The sequence below is a fragment of the Balaenoptera acutorostrata genome, chromosome 13 (assembly GCF_949987535.1).
Source record: "Balaenoptera acutorostrata chromosome 13, mBalAcu1.1, whole genome shotgun sequence".
In the NCBI taxonomy this organism is placed as follows: Eukaryota; Metazoa; Chordata; class Mammalia; order Artiodactyla; family Balaenopteridae; genus Balaenoptera; species Balaenoptera acutorostrata.
Genome location: NC_080076.1, coordinates 71,462,864 through 71,484,226, shown reverse-complemented (window position 1 = coordinate 71,484,226; position 21,363 = coordinate 71,462,864). Strand labels below are relative to the sequence as shown.

The 21,363-nt window shown below is 48.6% G+C and overlaps 1 protein-coding gene across 1 annotated transcript; it reads right to left on the bottom strand.

The window, feature by feature from the left end:
• Positions 1 to 11,875: 11,875 nt before the first annotated feature.
• On the bottom strand, positions 11,876 to 20,258 carry NEFH (neurofilament heavy chain). Its single transcript, XM_057526791.1, has 4 exons — positions 19,330 to 20,258; positions 17,240 to 17,439; positions 16,139 to 16,263; positions 11,876 to 14,514 (listed from the first exon to the last, which is right to left on the bottom strand). Exons 1-4 carry the CDS (start codon positions 20,204 to 20,206, stop codon positions 12,459 to 12,461), a joined length of 3,258 nt encoding a protein of 1,085 aa, XP_057382774.1. The 5' UTR covers positions 20,207 to 20,258; the 3' UTR covers positions 11,876 to 12,458.
• Between the last annotated feature and the right edge of the window lie 1,105 nt (positions 20,259 to 21,363).

Here is a 21,363-nt window from a genome sequence, read left to right as displayed (position 1 = left end):
AAGGTGGGCCAGGGAGGTATATTTTTAATGAGCTCCCCAGGTGCATGTTGCCCTAGTCTCTTTTTGGAAGTCGCTGTACTTTCCTCATTTTTCTTGGTGACTCCTCAGGTAATGCAGGAGGGCTGATTCTCTGTGAAAAGCTCCCCTCTTCTGTCTCCTGCACCTTGGACAGCAACATGAACCTCTGGGAGCTTCTTTTTCTCACATAGTGAGATTTCTTTGTCTTTTCCCTGACCTACTTGCCTGAGACTCTGTCTCTGCCAGCATCCCCTTGGTCTGGCCACTTTCAAGTCTAGCATCTCACGGCCTGTACTGAATAAGATTGAAATGAAGCCTAAAAATAGTTCCTTTAATGGCCCCTGCATTGCAGCCTCCACTGTCTTCTTGGCTGGAAGGCGGCCAAACTGACTCAGCACACAAGCTCATCTCCCGAGAGCTGGGACAAGGTTGCAAAGACAGCTTGTGAGGGCTGGGAGGAGGCTCTGCTTCCTGGGCAGAGGATATCAGGGCCTGTCGCCCTCCAGAAGAGATTTTCCCTCTTGAAAGGAACAAGCTGAACAAAAGAATCCTTTGGCCTTAAGGAGTAAGGTTTTAAAACTAGTGAGAAGCCCAAGACAATCCAGCCCCTTTGAGCTCCTGAACTGAGCCTTTTGTGTCTCCAGTGGGCAGATTAGGGGGAAGGGGCCTGGCTTGGGAGGACCTCAAAGCTTCCTCTTCAGCCTTGGCCTTGGCCTTGGCCTTGGCTGGGGCACATCCCAGATGGCAGCCCCCTTCTGTTGTTCTCCCACACCTGGGACTCAGCCCAGGTTCCTTGCCTATTTAAAGCTACTACCCATATTCTTGATTGCTCTGTGTCTCCTAGTCTCTCCCTTTTTCCAATCTTGCCCTCCCCTAATTGTTTTCTCTGCAAATAAATCCAAAGACCCCTTTTATTTTAAGGGCATTCCTGATGATCACTCTGGGGAGACAAAGCTAAAAGCCCTATCCATGGGATGGAGCAGAGCTGCCAGGCTTCCAAAGGAACTTTCTCCCTGTCTCTGTAGCCCCAACTCTGGCCTTTCCATGGTGTTCAGCAGCCTCTCTGTTGAGCTCAGATGTCAAGCATCGACTTTGGGTCAGGCCCTGTGCTAGTCATGATTTTACATTCACTGTCCTATTTAATTACAGCAGGCTGCCAAGGGTACACATTCCCTTCATGTTTACAGATGAGGAAACTGAGATTCAGAGGGTTAAATGACTTGTCCGTTGCTCACAGGGTTCTTGAGCTGCCCACCCAGGATGCGAGCCCAGCGAGGTCTGTCTGCCTCCAAGGCTTACCTTTCCACAAGAGTAGCTTCAGGCCCAATGTAGCTTCAGGCTGGCGCTCTTTCTGGGCCATTTATTCATTTCAGCAACACAAGTACACCAAGAGTACTGTGGTGGTCAAGAGTTACAGCCTGATGTCAGACTGACCAGCTGGGCCCTGTCCCACCCGTGAGCAGCTGTGTACCTTGGGCAGATTGCATGAATCACTCGAAGCCTCAGGGGTCCTCATCTGCAACTAGAGGTGACAGTCAACCTTTCTCCCAGGGTGGTTGTGGGAATTAAGAATCAACTCAGCACCGTGTCCAACACCAAGCACCGCTCAGTAAAGGGGAGCGATTCTTGTCTCTGCCTCCAGGTTTCCGCCTGGAGAAGAGGCCTCCTGTGTGAGGAAGGCCTTACCTTCCTGATGCCCTTTCCCCTGCTGGAGGGTTCCCAGGCTCTGGAAGCCTCGCCCTCTCTGGCGCTGTCCCTCCTTTCCAGCCACATGTCCACCAGTCAGTGGCCAAGCTGGGCTCTGTCCTCAGCTGGAGTCAGGCTCTCATTACCCGTCGCACTAGGCCAACCACAGCCCGTTAGCCACGCATCTGTTCCCTGCTGTCTGTGGGCCTGTGTCCTGGTCCCCACCAGAGGATCACCTCAACTTCCTGGGCTCTCACCACATCTTGATCTAACTTGGCTTTCCCCCACCTCTGCAGATGACCTAAGGTGGGAAAGGAAACCCCAGCACTCCCCAGTGGGGCTGGTGGAGAAGGACCCTCAGAGTATTTGTGAAATGAGTGAATGGATGGGAGTCCCAAAATATTTCAAAAATGGACCCAGTCTAACAAGTTAAAATGTAAAGTCCTACAGAAAGACCTAAAATCCAACCACTCACCCATGTGCTGGGATGTAACAACAGCTTGAATTAAAATATGTGATAGTTTGGGTGAGCAACTGGTTTAAAATGCCTGATGGGGCACCTGTCCTGGCAATGCAGAGAGTCGGTAGACACTGAAATTATGCTATTCCTTCCCTTATTCCACAGAACCAGTACAATATTTACTTCCCACTGTATCCAGAATAACCACTTATAGGCTAGATGTCTTCTATTTTCTGATTTCATACACATTTATTTATTTTCTTACTAAACTTGGATCACAGTGTACAAATTGGGTTTTTTAAATTTAATTTTTAGAACAAGTAATACATTCACAAGCTTCAAAAACCAGAAAGCATAAGAAGTGAAATACGGTGAAAGGTTTCACTACCAATCTTATCCCCCACCTGCCTAGTTCCCATCTCCCTCACAAATAGGCAACCAAGTTGCTTAGTTTCTTTTGTATCCTTTCAAATTCTTTAAGCAAACACAATTATTTTTGCACACAAATATCATACTATATGCATCTTGATTTTTTTTCATATCTTGGATATCTTTCCTTATTAGTACAGAGATACAAAGTTTCCTTGTTCTTTTTTATAGCTGCATAATATTCCATTGAATGGATGTATTATAATTTATTTAGTCTTATTAATGGATATTTGGTTACCAATCTTTGCTTTAGTAAATAACCTGTGCACAGAGCCATTTCACCCATATGCTAATACATCTGTAGGTTAAACTTTCAAAAGTAGAAATACCAGAGTAGAGGGTCTATGTTTTAATAATTTGGAAGGATACTTCCCAATTCTCCTCCATGAGAGATATACCAGCTTATGTTCCCACCAGCAACCTATGAGAGGACTAGTTTCTCCACAGCCTCACCAAAATATTATTAAACTTTTGGATTTTTGCTGATACAATAACTAAAAAATTGCATTCATTATAGTTGTTTTTTTGTTTGTTTTTTAATTTTTAAGCAAAAGAGAGAATTCATTGACCCAGGTAACTAAGAAGTCCCGCAGAGGAAGACTTCAGGCATGGCTCGATTCAGCTGTTCAAACTGTGTCACTGTCACTTGAACACTGGCAGTAATTCCAAGGTGCTGTCTTCTCTGCTGCTATTTGTTCTCGGGGTAGCCTTTGGTAAGGCTTCTCTGCACCAACAGCTCCCACAATATCATTGGAATTGGCTCTCATTGGATAAACTTGCATCACATGTGAATCTGTGAACTAATCACAGAGGCCAGGGGATAGTGTATGATCCGCAATGCCTGGAACATGTGCATCTCTGAGTTCTGGGTACATGGGGTCACCCAAACCACGTGGCCTATATTAGTTTTCTGTGGCTGCTGTAACAAATTACCACTGACTTGGTGGCCTAAAAACAACACCGATTTATTCTCTTACTATTTTGGAAGCCAGAAGTGCAAAATCGATTTCACTGGGCTAAAGTCAAGATTTTGGCAGGGCTGGGGGCTCCAGGAGGGAATCTATTTCCTTGCTTTTTCCAGCTTCTAGAGCTAGCTTCCTGTTTTACTTGGCTTGTGGTCCCTTCCTCCATCTTCAAAGTGCATCAGTCCAATCTCTGCTTCCATCATCACATCACTTTCTCCTCTGACTCCTGCTCCCTCTAATAAGGAGCCTTGTGATGACATTGGGCCCATCCAGGTAATCCAGGGTAATCTCCCATCTCAAAATCCTTGACTTAATCACATATGCAAAGACCAGGGATTAGGACTTAGACCTCTTTGGGGATCATTATTCACCCTACTACATGGCCTGAGAGTGGGGACGTGTGGTTTCTCTTTTTATCAGTAAAAGAGAAAATGGAAGCTAGAGTGGCAAAAGCCAACAGAGACCCACAAGAATGGAACATACAACCAATTTTATTACATAACCCTTTGTGTTTTACTCTTCTATATTTGTTCTCCTACCAGACTGCAGGCTCCAGAAAAGCCAGAACACACTTCTATTTTGCTCACCTCTATATCTCCAGGATCTTGCACAAGGTGGGTACAGTAGGAGATCAATAAATATCTCTTGGGGGCTTCCCTGGTGGCACAGTGGTTAAGAATCCGCCTGCCAATGCAGGGGACACGGGTTCGAGCCCTGGTCCGGGAAGATCCCACGTGCCACGGAGCAACTAAGCCCATGCGCCACAACTACTGAGCCTGCTCTCTAGAGCCCACGAGCCACAACTACTGAAGCCCGTGTGCCTAGAGCCTGTGCTCCGCAATAAGAGAAGCCACTGCAATGAGAAGCCCGTGCACCGCAACGAAGAGTAGCCCCCGCTAGCCGCAACTAGAGAAAGCCCGTGCGCAGCAACGAAGACCCAATGCAGCCAAAAATAATTAATTAAAAAATATATATCTCTTGAATGAATTAACACATAAAGCTTATAGTTTGTAAGGAGAAGATTAAGGTAAAATGGTGTTAAATTTAATGAGTAAACTCAGATTTGGGATAGCAAGAAAGGCAGGAAATTATTTTTATAATCATTAATGTACTATTTAAGGCTGACATTCATATATACATAACTGTTAAAGAATCTCCAGGCGTTAGCAAAAACCATAGCAGCAACAAAAATCCCTCCCTCCCTGTATCTCCCTCATCTGGGTATTACAAACTGCAGGATAGACTTCTCAGAAAGAAGCCAGACACCAGAGGTCACATATTATATGATTCTATTTATAGGAAATGTCCAGAATATATAAATCCATAGAGACAGAAAGCAGATTAGTGGTTTCCAGGGGCTGGGGGGAGGGGGAAATGGGAAAGACTGCTTAATGGGTAAGAGGTATCCTTTTGGAATATTGAAAAGTTCTGGAACTAGATAGTAGTAATAATTGTACAACATTGTGAATATACTAAATGTCACTAATGGTGAATTTTATGTGTATTTTCCTACAATAAAATTTTTTTTAAAAATCTACTGAGGTGAAATTCACGTAACATAAATTAACCACTTTAAAGTGAACCATCCAGTGGCATTTAGTACATTCACAATGTTGTGCAACCATCACCTCTACCTATCCCAAAACATTTTCATCACCCAAAGAGGAAACCCTGTACCCAATAGGCAGTCAGTCCCTATTTCTCCCTATCTCCAGTTCCTGGCAACCACCAGTCTGCTTTCTATTTATTTAGCCATTGATGGGAATTTAGGCTGTTTCTACCTTTTGGCTGTTGTGAATAGTTCTGCTATGAACATGTGTATATATTTTTGTTTGAGTATCTGTTTTCAATTCTTTTGAGTATATAGCTAGGAGTGAAATTGCTTGGTTACATAGTAATTCTGTATATCTTTTTGAGGACCCACCAAACTGCTTTCCACAGCAGCTACACCATTTCACATTCCTACCAGCAATGTATGATACAAGGTTTCCATTTTCTCCACATTCTCACGAACACTTATCTCCCATTTTTATTTTATTATTATTTTTAAAAATACTTATTTATTTATTTTGCTGTGTCGGGCCTTAGTTGCTGCATGCAGGATCTTCATTGCGGCATGCGGGCTCTTTAGCTGCAGCATGTGGGATCTAGGTCCCTGACCAGGGATCGAACCTGGGTCCCCTGCATTGGGAGCTCAGAGTCTTAACCACTGGACCACCAGGGAAGTCCCTCCATTTTCAATCCTTTTAAATTTATTGAGGCTTGTTTATGGCCTAAGATATATGATCTGTCCTGGAGAATGTTCCATGTGCACTGGAGAAGAAATCTGTATTCTACTGTTGTTGCATGCAGTGTTCTATAGATATCTGTTAGGTCTCATTGATATAAATTACTTTTAAAATTAAAAACTTGTTTCTTTTTTGCAGCAACATGTTTACTAATATAGAAGTAATTTAGGGACTTCCCTGGTGGTCCAGTGGGTAAGACTCCATGCTCCCAATGCAGGGGGCCAGGGTTTGATCCCTGGTTGGGGAACTAGATCCCACATGCATGCTACAACTAAGAAGTCCGCATGCCGCAACTAAAAGAACCTGCATGCTGCAACTAAGACCCGGCACAGCCAAAATAAATAAAAATAAACAATAAATAAATAAATATTTTTTAAAATAGAGGTAGTTTAATTTATTTAGCCAATCTCCTATTGTATATTCAGAGTATTTTCCATTTTTCCAAAACATAAAGCGAAGTAAATATATTTTGTATTTGAATATTTCTGTACAGACCTGATTATTTAGGATATATTCCTAAAAGTGGCATACTTTGGTTAGAGTGTCTAAGCTTTTAAGGCTTTTGATATGTCTCATTATGTTGCCTTCCAGGAAGGTTTTGTCAATTTTCATTCCAATCATTAGTGTCAGAAAGTTCAAGTTTCTCTGCACACCCACAAACACTGGTATTACTGCCTATTTGGATCTTCTGCTACAAGCACTCAAGCCACTGTGGACAGTTATCATTGTTGCTGCCCAACATCCACTCTTTTTTCTTCTGCTAACCATTCTCTAATTTTCTTTTGGAACCACACCTCACAAACTCTCAGTTTCAGTTTGAGGGGCCCAACGAGAATCAACCCCTGGACTTTTCCTGGAATATTGAAAAAGAGTTCTTTTTTCCCCCCAAGTTTCCTAAACAGGTGGGATGTAAGCCTGAAGCTTCTGGAGACCACATGGAGAGGTCCTGCCTGAGAATGAAGCCTACACAAAAGGAAACAGCTGAGAGATGAAGAAGCAAGTGACAGGATCTTGGGGAACATCATTTGAGAATTCCCCTGGCTCTAGCTGTATCTGAAGCAAGTCAACCTTCTTGAACTCCTTGGTTATGTAAGCTAATATGTTATATCAATCATTATTATCAATAGCAAGTATTTTGCTTAAACTAGTTTGATTCTGTTTGATTCCCCCTAAAAGAGTCCCTACTCTCCTCCCTCCAGGCACTTGGTAGGACTGCTCTGCCCATCCCCTCTAATGTTAGATATAACTGGGTGGATTGCTTTGGCCGATGAATTGTTGTCAGAAGAGACCTGTGTCACTTCTAGGTAGAAGTTTTAAGAGCCTGTGCGTGGTTTGCCACATCCTCTCGCCCCTGCCTTTGTGAACTTGGAAGCCTGGGTCTAGATGGATCCCCTATTAGCTTGGTCTTTGAGTGACCATTATGAACAGAGACCCCTGCCGACCTACCCAGAGTGTATAGCATAAGTGAGAAAGATGCTTTCTTTGTGTTAAGCCACCGAGATGTAGTTGTTTATTGTTATAGACAGAAACTAACCTCTTCTTTCTGAAACAATCCCCCTGGGAAAAAAATGAAGGCTGGTTTTCATCAGCTCAGCTGTATCTGTAGAGCCAACAGCTAACCAGCAGGAAGGGCACATCCTAAAGCAGTCAGCTCCTTCCACATTTCGTCTCTGTCCCCCAGGCCTCTAACATCTGACAAGCAATTCCATAGCAAATTGACTCTATTGTTTTTTCCTAAGGTTTGTTATCCTCCCAGAGGGAGGATGATTTTGTTTGGCAGATGGTTAAAGTCAGCCTGGTTGGTATCTGGCCAGCGAATCCTGCCTACAGCATTGGGTACACGTCCAGTTAGGGCAAAAAAGGAGGGGCATCCTGGTCAGATCCTTCTGCCCTGCCTGTGCCACTTAGGGCCACCATGAGAATGATATCATCAAGGAGGGCTGGAGCTTTTGACATTCTAAATACCTTCAGCATCTGGTTTAGGGGTGGCCATGTAATATGTCCCTGGGGAGGATGGAGGCAGGATGGCAGAGTAAGGACGAGCCTGGGTTCTGTGGTCAGACAGGCCTGAATTTAAATCCACGCTCCACCTCTTCCTGGCTCTGGACTTTGGGCAAGGTCTGCTTCTCCTAGCCTCAGTTTCCTCAACTGAGAAATGTAGGTTCAATAGTGCTCACTTCATTGGGCTGTTCTAGACTGTGGACATAAAGTGTATAGTCCAGGGCCCAGTCCTTGGGGATGCTCAGTAAGTGGTGACCATGGATTCTAGTCTGGACAAGTCCCGTCTTTTCTTCTGTGGACATCAGCTGAGATGATGATTCATGAGAGCCCTTGTAGCTCTAATACCTTTCATGTCTTCCCTGTGGTTTCAAAACTGAGAAAATGTAGATTTTCTAAGTAAGGGTCACTGAGGATAATTTATAAAAAAATCATATTCTTAAGAAAATTAATATCCGTGTAATTCATGTTTTCTCTATAGAACAAATACGAAAATGTAGCTCTGCTACCAACTGGCTGTTGGGCCTTAGGCAGGCTCCTGTCTCTCTGGCCTCAGTTTCCTCATCTGTATAACGGGATTGGACTAGATGCTATTTGGGTCCCTGTTTGCTTTGACTGGTTATGATTTACTTATAGTAATATACAGGGGCCTTTGCCTTCTCTTCCCAACCCCCATCTATTCTTATTTTCTTTTTTTCTTTTTTTTTTAAGTCTTTATTGAATTTGTTACAATATTGCTTCTGTTTTATGTTTCAGTTTATTGGCGAGGAGACATGTGGGATCTTAGCTCCCTGACCAGGGATCAATCCACACCCCCTGCATTGGAAGGCGAAGTCTTAACCACTGGGCCGCCAGGGATGTCCCTATTCTTATTTTCAAACATAGGTCTTAGGTTTTGGTATTTACCTCCATGTTTTTAATCATATACAATTTATTGATATATCAGTTTTCTTAAACTTTTTATTTTGAAGTAATTTTAAATTTACTGAAAAGTTGCAAAGACAGCATAGAGAGCTCCTGAACGTCCTCACCCAGCTCCATCTCATGTTAACATCTTACATGATCATGGTACATTTGTCAAAACTAAAATCAAAATTAATGTTGGTACATTACTATTAACTGAATTACAAACTTTATTTGGAGGTCACCGTGTTTTCTACGAATGTTCCAGGATCCAGTCCAGGGTTCCACATTGCCCTGTGTCATTATGTCATCTTAGTCTCCTCTAGTCTGTGATAGTTTCTCAGTCTTTCTTTTCATTTATCAATATTAAGCATTTTCTCCAGAGGAGTGTAAGAGATGAGTATTTTTGTCAATTACACACTCCATTTTCCCTTTCCCATTTTTTATCTTGATTTTTGGTATAATCCATATTCATTGCTTTTGTTACTTTTTTTTTTTTAATTTTTATTTATTATTTATTTATTATGTTTATTTTTGGCTGTGTTGGGTCCCCGCCCCTGTGCGAGGGCTCTCTCCAGCTGCGGCGAGCGGGGGCCACCCTTCATCGCGGTGCGCGGGCCTGTCACTATCGCGGCCTCTCTTGTTGCGGAGCAGAGGCTCCAGACGCTCAGGCTCAGTAGTTGTGGCTCACGGGCCCAGCCGCTCTGCGGCACGTGGGATCCTCCCAGACCAGGGCTCGAACCCGTGTCCCCTGCACCGGCAGGCAGACTCTCAACCACTGCGCCACCAGGGAAGCCCTGCTTTTGTTATTTTTATGTAAATATTGTTACCTGTTGATTTGACTAATGTGTTATAATTACACTTCCTCTTATACATAATTTTTTTGTTTGTCTTGGAGTTATTTTGTTTTCTTTGAAATTGACTAAATCTTCCCACACTCTCCAGTAGTTCAGTAAAGGGCTTTCAATTCAATTTTAGACATGGTGGATCATGTCAAATAATTTATCAGTTTAATTTTTTTCTTGGAACCCCCCTTCTCTCCCCAGACCCACTCTAGTCTAGATAGGGCTGCACAGCTCTTGTCCGTCAACTCTTCTTTGTCATCATCCTGGGGATTCCCTTCTTGTCTCTTCTTTGTTATAGTCCCTGTTTTCTGTATTCTTAGATTTTCTATTTCTTGGTTTATAGTCTCCTGTTGTTGGAGCATGTCCCCCTAGTGATTTCAGAGAAAGGATTTACGGGAAGTAACTTTTTGGGACTTTGTATGCTTTAAATTGCCCTTTATCTACCCTCACACTTGATTTATCAGTATAGACTTCTAGGCATTTCCCATCATTGAGAAGTTTGGGACCATTCTTGTTCTTGTTCCTTTTTTTTTTTCCTCCTCTCTCTCTCTCTAGAAGATTTTAGAATCCTATCCCTGGGTTCTGAAATGTCAGGTCCAGTTTATATAATTCAGATGGCTGACTCCACCCTGGATCTAGAGTTTGACATGTGACCCAGCAGGTCCAATTAGTATGTTCCATTAATTTCAGGATGGGCACATAACCTGACCATGTAATGAGACTCAGTTCTCAGACTTTGGTTGAACTGGTGGGGACACAATCTCTCTGTCCCTGATTTGCACCTGGAAGGGTACAAGCCCATAGCTACTTAGAATCTCCGTGAAAAGAAGGCCTTCCTGAGAGAAAAGCTGTATTAGTTATCTATTTTATTTTTATTTTTTGGCTGCGCTGGGTCTTCGTTGCTGCAAGCAGGGGCTACACTTTGTTGTGGTGCACGGGCTTCTCATTGTGGTGGCTTCTCTTGTTGCGGAGCACAGGCTCTAGGCATGTGGGCTTCAGTAGTTGCAGCACAAGGGCTCAGTGGTTGCGGTTCGCGGGCTCTAGAGCACAGGCTCAGTAGTTGTGGCACACAGGCTTAGTTGCTCCATGGCATGTGGGATCTTCCTGGACCAGGACTCGAACCCGTGTCCCCTGCATTGGCAGGCGGATTCTTAACCACTGTGCCACCAGGGAAGTCCAGTCATCTATTTCTATGTAACATATTACCCCAAAACTTAGTGGCTTAAAACAACAAACATCTATCATCCAGGTGCAGTTTAGCTGGGTGCTTCTTCCTTAAGGTCTCTCAGAAGGCTGCAGCCAGGGTGTTGTCTGGGGCTGAAGGCTCAGCAGGGGAGGATCTGCGTCTGTGCTCAACAGTGTGGTTGTTGGCAGGTTTTGGTTTCTTGTTGTACTGAGGACCGCAGTTCCTCACTGGCTGTTGGCCAGGGGCCTCTTTCAGTTCCTGGCCATGTGGGCTTCTCCTTCTTCCATTGGAATGAGCAAGTAGAATGAGCAAGAGAGAACAAGCAAAACAGAAGCCAGAATCTTTTTGTAATCTACTCTCAGAAATGACATCCCATCACTTTGCCATATTCTAGTCATTACAAGTAAGTCATGAGGTCAAAATTTTACAGTAAGGACCCCACATAAATCCACAAGAGCACCACAGCTTTCAAAATCATGTCCGGAGAAGCATGTTGGAGTCCAATTAAGTGACTATTGACCAATTGTTCCCAATAGTTGGTGACTATAGTCTTCACTACAGGTGAATTAGCTACATATGGCCCCTCATTCAGAAAACTCATCCCTCCTTACAAAAAAGGACACATGCAGAGCTCTTAAATAGATGGCTCAGTGTCCTCAGGACCTCACCTGTTCCCAGACTTCAACGTGCATTAGAATCAAGTGGGACTTGGTGAAGCATTCACTTCACCAAGTGAGCAATCACCTCATTTTCTGATTCAGTGGTCTAGGGTGGAATCAAGGAATCTGCATATTTATAAGGCTCCCAGATGATGCTTATGTAGGTGGTCCATGGACCTCACTGAGAAACCACACACCAGGCCACCTGTCTACAAGATTTTAAAGATAAAGCACTGAGCACATTGCCTGGCACATGGTTTGTGCCTGGTAAATAGCCCAAGAGAGGCCTTGTAACTGGTCCCCGACCCGCACAAGACATCTGATTCCCATTCAGTCCTGTGCATTAAGAGTGAGATCAAGACCTCCCTTGCCCATCCCCCAGCCTGCCCATGGGAAAAGAATAACAACAGCAGCATTTTCATTTTATAAGCACTTGGTTTTATTGCACAGAAGCAATTGAAAGTGGACTCCAGTGGAAAAGTGCTCCCTGGCATGGTTCAGTGGCCAGCGCCCAGCCCCACCTGCTCCAGCTCTTCCAGGATAGAGAGCTTTGGGCAAGGGCTCGACCACTCCTTTGGAAAACAGAAGGCATTCAGGAATAGGTTAAGACATCTCAAGCATAATGTGTTTCTAACTGCTCATTCATTATTGCGGTCATCGGTCAGTTGCACATACAGGAAATAAATGCACTTATTGGAGAGGAGGGGGGCAGTTTTTATAGTCAAGTGTTTACATGTGGCATTCGGCATATTATCACATTCGGCTACATAAGCTATCATAACATAATTGTCCATCGCCTAGGGAGGGTTTGGGGCGTGGGGCCGGGGGTTGGGAGGACCCTCTCTTGCTAACACATTGCTAATAGAAATTCCTGTTTGGTGAAGGAGGGCCTAAGGAGGTTCTAAGCAGAGTTTCTTCTTAAAGAAAAAGGAGAAAAAATGAAAACTCGTTACACCGACCCTTGAGCTCCCAGACCCTCCTGAGTTTCTTTGGCTGCTCTGGATGTTCCTTTCTCCTTGCCTTACTTCTCTCCCTTGGTGGCCTTGTCTTCTGTGGCCTTCTCTGGAGGCCTGCTGTCTTTCTGGTCTGTGCTAGAGGATTTCTCAGCCTTGGCTTTGCCTGGTGTGGAGGCCTCCTTGCTGGGCTCCTCCTTGGCTTGGGCCTCTGCTTTGGGTTTCTCCTCAGGCTTCTTGGCCTCTGTGGCCTTCCCCTCCTTGGCGTCTTTTTTCTCAGGTGCCGCCGGCGTCTCTTCCTTCTTTGGCTTTTCCGGCTCTTTCTCTGCTGCTTTGCTGGGTTCTTTGGCCTTGGCATCGTCTGGTTCCTTCTTGGCCACCTCAGTCTTCTCTTTGGGTTTGGCCTCTTCCTTCCCCTTGGCAGCAGCCTCCTTCTCTGGGGTGGTTGCTTGTTTCTTATCTTCAGCCTCTTCCTTCTTGGCTTCAGCTTTGGGTTCTTTGGGCTTTTCCACAGCAGGGTCCTTCTTCTCCTGGACTTCGGGCTTTGGAGCCTCCTTCTTGGGTACCTCATCTTTTTTGCTGTCCTTCTTCTCCTCAGTTTTCAGTGTGCCTGGAGTTTTCTCTTCCTCTGTCTTCTTTGGGGGCTCTTTGACTTTCACCTCCTGGGGTTTCTCTTCCTCTTTCATGGGGGACTTTGCCTCCTCCTTCTTTGGGACCTCCTTCTCAGGAGCCTTGGCCTCCTCCTTCACAGGAGACTTGACCTTCTCTGGGGATTTGGCCTCCTCCTTGACAGGGCTTTTGGCCTTCTCTGGGGACTTTGCTTCTTCCTTCATGGGAGACTTGGCCTTCTCGGGGGACTTCACCTCAGCTGGGGACTTGGCCTCTTCTTTAACTGGGGATTTGGCCTTCTCTGGGGATTTGGCCTCTTCCTTCACAGGGGACTTGGCCTTCTCTGGGGATTTGGCCTCTTCCTTCACAGGGGACTTGGCCTTCTCTGGGGATTTGGCCTCTTCCTTCACAGGGGATTTGGCCTTCTCTGGGGACTTCACCTCCACTGGGGACTTGGCCTTCTCTGGAGATTTGGCATCTTCCTTCACAGGGGACTTGGCCTTCTCTGGGGATTTGGCCTCTTCCTTCACAGGGGACTTGGCCTTCTCTGGGGACTTCACCTCCACTGGGGACTTGGCCTTCTCTGGGGATTTGGCCTCTTCCTTCACCGGGGACTTGGCCTTCTCTGGGGATTTGGCCTCTTCCTTCACAGGGGACTTGGCCTTCTCTGGGGACTTGGCCTTCTCTGGGGATTTGGCCTCTTCCTTCACCGGGGACTTGGCCTTCTCTGGGGATTTGGCCTCTTCCTTCACAGGGGACTTGGCCTTCTCTGGGGATTTGGCCTCTTCCTTCACAGGGGACTTGGCCTTCTCTGGGGACTTCACCTCCACTGGGGACTTGGCCTTCCCTGGAGATTTGGCCTCTTCCTTCACCGGGGACTTGGCCTTCTCTGGGGACTTGGCCTTCTCTGGGGACTTGACCTCCACTGGGGACTTGGCCTTCTCTGGGGACTTGGCCTTCTCTGGGGACTTGGCCTCCACTGGGGACTTGGCCTTCTCTGGGGATTTGGCCTCTTCCTTCACAGGGGACTTGGCCTTCTCTGGGGATTTGGCCTCTTCCTTCACAGGGGACTTGGCCTTCTCTGGAGACTTCACTCCTGGGGACTTGGCCTTCTCAGGAGACTTGGCCTCAGCTGGTGATTTTGCTTCTTCTTTCACAGGGGACTCAGCCTTTTCTGGGGACTTGCCTTCTTCCTTCACTGGGGACTTGGCCTCCTCTTTCTCTGGAGATGCGGCCTCTTCTGCTGGGGGAGATTTTGCTGCTGCTTCTCCCCCTTCCTCCTCCTCTTTGGCCTCTTTCTCTTCTTCTTCAGTCACTTCCTCAGTCAGTTGGACCTCCTCTGTCTGTTCCTGCACAATCACAGTTTCCTTCTCTAACTTTTCTACCACCTTGATCTTCTCTTCGCTTTTGACTTTTATATGAGTGGATATGGTGGGGATTTTGGGGAGTCCTTCTAGAAGGGAGAAAGGACTCGGGCCAAAGCCAATCCGACACTCTTCACCCTCCAGGAGTTTTCTGCAGAATGGATAATGGAACACGTTACTATTAACTCAGAGCCGATCAATGAGTTAGGGGGCTTCCTGAGTTACTCTGAAGGTCCACCGCATCCAGTGATATGCACTTTGGTGGAGGAAGGGATGTGAATGGTGGGCACTTTGAGACTGGAGAAGGTCACTTAGCAGATCATCCCAGGGACCACCCAGAATCCACACCCCAATGGCACTGCTCTTGTTTAATGCAGCTAAGGTTGCAACTTATAAAACTTTTTTCTCCTGAAAAAATGGCCCTCAAGAGAAAACACCTATATTAACAACATTTATACTTATTGTCCCTCAACTAAAATGTTATTCAAGAGAAAGGTGGGAGTATGAGCAAGGAATTCCACATGTATAAACCTGGGTTTAAGAGGTCTTAGAATGTTCCCATTTGAATTTCAAGGGTCTCCTGTTACCTTATATTCTCATCCTTTGGGTTTTAGGAACATGGTGGGGGCAGTTTCCACTCTTTTCTACTCACTAGATGTGTGACTTTAGCTAAGCCACTCAAGCTCTTTCATCCTCGGTCTCCTCACTGGTAAAAACAGGGTCATTAAGAGTCCTAACCTCAGAGGGTTGTTTCAGTGAAATAATAAATAAAAAGAACCTGGCAATACCTGCCTCAGAGTAAGTGTAGGGGTTACCCATACAGACCAGTGCTTTGCAAATTTAATGGCATGCAAATCACCCAGGGATCTGATTAAAATGCAGATTTTGATTCAACAGGTCTGGGGTGCCTTTCTAACCAGCTTTCAGATAATGCTGATTGTGCTACTCCATGGACAACACTTTGAGTAGCAAGACTAGAGATTAGAGCCAAGATGTGGGAAGTGAAGGGTCACTAGCCAACAACTGGGACAGGTCTTCACAGGGTCAGCCCTGTTCCTTAGCAGGAAACTGCTAAGCTGGGAGGTCTCTTGGCTTTCTCATGGCTACTTTTTACTGAGGGCTTTCTCTGTGGCAGCCCAGTGGTACCTGTGTTACCTGGATTAGCTCAGGAACAGGATTAGCACCTCCTCCCAACAATCCCAGGACGTGGGTACTGTTATTATCACCCCTATTTTATTTCCCCAGGAAACAACTGCTCAGAGAGCTAGGAATCTCTAAGAGGTAGAGTTGTGAAGGCCCTTGACAACTCAAGTACCTCCTTTCCCTCCAAGACAACCTCTAGCTGGCTGGATTTGGGAAGAGGGTGAGGAGGTTTAACCCTCTGATTCATCGTCAGAATGAAACTACGTCACTCTCAAGATATTTGTCTCTCAAAAGGTAGAATGGTGGTTGCCAGGGCTGGGGGGAGGGAAGGGAAGGGAGTGGAGACTTACTGTTTAATGAGCACTGAATTTCAGTTTGGGAAGATGAAAAACGGCCTGGACATACATGATGGTGATGATTGCACAATAATGTAAATATTTTTAATGCCCCTGAACTGTATACTTAAAAACGGTTAAATGGTAAATTTTCTGTTATATACATTTCACCACAATAAGAAAAAAAAAATTTTTTTTTTTTTTCTCTAAGACTGGCAGGCTACCTCACTGTGGGGCTTAAAATCCAAGGCTTCTCCTTCTAAGAACCACCACCCAAAGGCCCCCTGGCCCCCTGACCTGTAAGCAGCAATCTCAATATCCAGAGCCATCTTGACATTGAGCAGGTCCTGGTACTCTCGGAGCTGCGCTGCCATCTCCCACTTGGTGTTCCTGAGCTCAGCATCCAGCTGCTGGATGGCTTCCTGGGGAGGAGAAGTCACATACATGTCACGCGCCAGTCAGCATTCTGGCCCTCAGCACTGGAGGAGCTGCGGCAGGCTATGCAAACCCAACGTAGTCCTGTTCAGCCAGGCTTGCTGGGGCCAACCCCCACCCGGTGAAAGCTACGGATCTCATTCATGGACATGAAAGTCACCTGGAACAAAACTCCTGCCGTGTGTATAACCTCAGCCTGGGGAGTGGTCTGGAACGAAACACACCAGACACCAACAATGGTCATCACAGGTCAGTGGGATGATCGGTGAATTTTTACAGATCTTAAGCTTAGAAAGGGCTCAGTGGGAACAGGGCCTTGTCTGCTTTGGCTCCCTATTGTTTCCCCAGTGCTCCAAAGTGCCTGCCTCACAGTACAGGCTCGGGAGGCATCTGTTGACCGAGACAATACACAGAAGCACGCTCAATACGAGCTGAAGCTTCTCCCCTGACCCCAAGCCCACTTAGCCACTGCTTGAAGTGAATCAGTATGGCTGATTTTTATTGCCTCCTTTTTCTACAATCACCATATATTACTTGCATAATAAGCTCTTTAAAAGCGATATTTTCTTTTGGCAGTTGTCTTTAATGGGAGGTATCTGCCAAGGCCTTCCCCAGGCTACCCTCACTCATAGACACTGGTTATTGTTTACTGAATGCCCACTATGACCAAGACCCTGCTGAGCACACTCACTCCTTGCATGAAAAGTTCGTCTCTCTCTTTAATCTTCATAGCTCTGCAAAGGAGGTTTTTTTTTCCCCATTGCATTGAGGGAATTCAGAGTCAGAGAGGCAGATACTTTCCTGGGGTCACACGGCTAGAAAGACATACTGGTACCCCTGGTATGTCTGACTCCAAGGCCCATGGTCTTAACTACAATGACCCCACTCAAAGAGGGGCAATGACTTGTCCAGGGTCACCCAACCAGGTGAGACAGTCTGGCTCTCTGCCCCACCCCTGCCCACCTGGTAGGATGCGATGTCAGCCTGATGACGGTCCTCCAGCTCAGAGCGCTGCCTCTCCAGTGAGTCCTTGGTGCTTTTGAGCGCCTCCAGCTCTGTGGTCCTGGCCTGCAGCTGCCGCCGGTACTCAGTTATCTCCTCCTGTGCCAAGCGCATGGCGTCTGTGTTCACCTTGGCTGCCTCTGACAGTCGGTCCAGTCTCACTGGGAGAGAAGGGAGTAGGGCACAGGGTTAGACACAACTGGATTTGGATTCTACTGCCCAGATCTGGAAGGTGACACACATGGGTTGAGGACCTACTGAGTGCCGGTGCCATCTTGGATGCTTAACTCACCCTATCCTTTGTGATAGGCAAATGACGACTGCTCAAGGCCAGTAGGCCAGTTTGAGTAGCAGAGCTGGGATTCAAATCTAGTGTCTATCTGGCTCCAAAGATCACACTGTCTCCCCAAACTCAGGATCTGGAAACTCTGCAGGGCAAAGGAAGCCCACATTTCTGGTCCTCCTGGTTCAGCTCCCCAGCAAAGGCTGGCAGTGCTGAGGGTTCGTATGTGAAACCTGACCCATGGGGCTTAACTCTGAGCTTGTGGTTGAACAAGTTAATGAGTCTGTGACCTTTAGAGGCACGAGGACGCTGTGAGCCACCATGTAGCCATAGCCCCTTCCTTGCAGGTTTCTGCTTTGCAGAGCCCAAGGTCACTGCAGAGCCTGGGGCCTGCGTGCCAGCTCCTCTGTCCCCTCCTCCCCCTTGCTGCGCATTCTCTAGCACAGGAGCCCCTGTGCCAATGGCAGCCACACCCTGGCCCCTGTGAGCAATGGGCTGCAGGTTCCCAGAAGACTTTTCAGGGGCCAGTGGGGGTCTGGAGGCTAGTCTGAACCTCCTGAATGTGGACATCCTGAATCCTGAGATAATGACACTCAGGACCTGAGTCTTGGGAGTGGGGGAGGAAGAAGGGATGCCAGCTGGGTGGTCCAGAAGTCCTGAGATGGATGAAGGGCAACGCCCAAGAGAGCAGAGAGGTTTGCTCTGGGAGGAGCCTTGCTGCAGAGATGGGGGAGGGGATGGTTCTGCCACTGCAGAGGAGAGGAAGGAACTGGTAAAGCAAGGCATCAAAATCCCAGCTTTTCTGGTTTTTCTCTGCTAGTACTGGCAAAGACTTAGAAACCATCCAAGTGGGTGAGGATTCTTACGCACTGTGGATCACAGACCTGTCTGAAAATCACTGAAGCCTCTGTACCCTCTCCCAAGAACAATGCAGTTTTACAGACAGTTTCAGGAAGGCTCATGGAGCTCCCCAGGGTAAGAAGCCCAGTTAGTCGACCCCCCTTTCAACCCCAAAAGAAATGAAAACCAGAGAGGGCAAGTGTTGGTCAAAGTCACCCTGCAGGTGCTGGGCACAGCTTCAAAGCTGCTGCAGCTGCAACCTAGCTGACTCAGGGTGGCACGGAGTTGGGGGAGGGAGATGGGTTTGGGAGGCTCCCGGCTTTTCTGAAGGGGAGCAAGGACATTAAAGGGCCCACAAACCACTTCGGCTTCAGGCACCAATTGTTTGTAATGGTGGTCCCCCTGGGGAGAAAGAATGCGAGAATGACCCACCCTCCCCAACTGTAGTGGGGAAGAGCCCGACAGGTGTCAGAATAGGGTTCTCTGCAGTGTGCAAGAAAGTGCGTGGGCAGCACTGGACAGGGAAGCCATGTTACTTTGAAGGGCAAAGAGCACCCCAGCGACTAGAAACCGGCACCGCTTTGGAGCAGTAGAGGGAACCTGATGAAGAGGGGCCTTACAGTGCGGTTACCAAAACTCGGGAGAAGGAGCAGAGAGGACCCAGAGTTGAAGGACAGATATAAGGACCCTGGAGAAGGCCAAAGGAGAACCTAGAGTTGGGGGGAATGGGGGGGTGTCCCACAAGAGACCTAGAGTAAAACTGTTTAACTAAGGGCATGCACTCTGCAGGAGGAAGCTGAGCAGCGCACCACCCAGTCCAGCCACCTCTACGCAGAGTCCACCAGCACCCTAAGTCATGCCACCCTTCCCCTCACTGACCGACCAACAGAGGGCGCCCCATCCTCCCTGTCCCCGCTCGCCTGCGAACCTCGGAACCACTCCTCGGACTGTAGCGTGCTCTGCACTGCGTGGCCTTCCAGCTGCGCGCGGATCTCGCGCAGTGCCGACGTCACGTCGCACTTGAGGGCGTCGCGCGCCTCGGCCTGCGCCTGAGTCTGCGCGGCGCTGCTGCCCTGGATCTGGCCGAGCAACTCGCCCACCTCCTGCTGGTGGTGACGCCGCAGGTAGCCGCACTCTTCCTGCAGGGCCTGAGCCTTTTTCTGCAGCTCGACGCGCGCCGCTTCGGCCTCCTGCGCAAAGCGCGCAAGTGCGCGCGCCGCCGCCTCAGCCTCCTCGCGCTGCCGGGCCTCGTCGTCTAGGCGCTGGCGCACGTGCGCGATGTCCTCCAGCAGGTGCTCTTGCTCCAGGCGCAGCTGGCCGCGGGCCGCGCCCAAGTGCAGCACAGCGCCGCGCATCTCGCGCATCTCGCGCTCGTATAGCTCGCCCATGGCGGCGCGGCCCGCCTGCTGCTGCCGCAGCGCCTCCGCCTCTCCCTCCAGGCTGCGGTTATGCGCCTCAAGCTGCCGCACCTTGTCGATGTAGCCCGCGAAGCGGTCGTTCAGCGCCTGCAGCTGTTCCTTCTCGCTGCGCGCCGCCGCCGCCACCACCACGCAGCCCTCCGGTCCGTTGCTCAGCGTGTCTAGCGAGTCGGTGCTGGAGGCGGCTCCCGCGCCGCGGAAGCGGCTCGGCGAGGCCGACACGGAGCTCACGGACGTCCGCGCCCATGAGTGGAAGCCGCTGGAGGAGCCGGCTGCAGAGCGCGCTCCACCCGCGCCGCCCTTGCGAGCCAGCCCGTAGTGCAGACTGCCGCCTCCGTGGAGCGGCGCGAAGGCGCCCAGCAGCGCCTCAGCGCCGCTGAAGCTCATCTTGGCCGGAGCAGGTGCGGCTGCCGGCGGAGCGGGAACCCGAGGCCGGGACGGGGCGGGCGGCACTGCGGTAGCACCCGGACGGCCGGCCCTTTTATAGCAGCACGGCGGGGTCCAGCCCCTCAGCAGTTGCTGGGGGGGTGAGTGGGGGAGGAGGGCCCCGCCCTCTCCGCCTCCTCCCGCAGCGGCCCGGGGCCGGCTGGCTCCGCCGCAGTGAAAGGGGCGGGGCAGGGAAACCAAGGAGTGAAGGGAATCGACGACGCAGCGTCAGAGAAGCACCCCCGAAGCAGAGTCAGGCGGTAGAGGACTCCCGGAGCGGACCGAAGGGGAGCCCTCTGGTGCGGGTCGGGAGACCCTGCTACTATGTTAGGAATTAAAGAAGGAGCCTAAAATGGGGGGGTGGGGGGCAAGGAGACCTGATGGGAATAGGGGCAGGATGCCTTCGGGATGGAGCGATAGAAGACTCAGTAGGATGAGAGGACCCCCGAACGAGAGGGAGCACAGGTTTTTCCTCATAGTTAGACCCTCAGGATAGGGGATGCAGAGTGTCTGCAGCCGGCCCGGAATAGGGGAGGGAGAAAAGTAATCCTGAATGGAGGCATAGTGGGCACTACAGAGGGTAGAGGTAGAAAACCCCTGAGTGGAGGTACACTGTTCCCCTAGTAGCTAGAGGGGCCACCAGGAGAGGGCTCAAGGAACTTTGCAGCCGGCTCCGGAATAGGGGAGGGGGACCTGGAGTTGGGGAGGGCGACAAGGCTGCCCTGAATTGGGTGTGTGGGAGACACTGCAGAGGATGGAGAAGGGAAGCCCGGATTGGGGGGCACAGTGGTCTCCGCAGCGTAGGAGGCAGGAGACCCTACAACCAGCCCCAGCAAGGAGGGCCCTCAGTGAATTGGCAGAGGGTCCCCTGTAAAGTCAGGGTGTGTGAGGGTCAGAGAACCAAGAGTGGGCGTGCTTCGGGGAACTTGGCATGAAGCTGGGAGAGTTGACGCCTGTGGGGAGTGGGGGAAGTGACAGGAGGGCTAGGAGTCACCCAGGCCAGGGTCTGCACACTGAGGTCAGCACCACATTTGCTGGCAAATGACCTTGGACAAGTTGTGCCCCCTTCCCCCCAACTCGGTTTTCCCATCTTTACAAAGAAAGGACCTTGCCCTGGG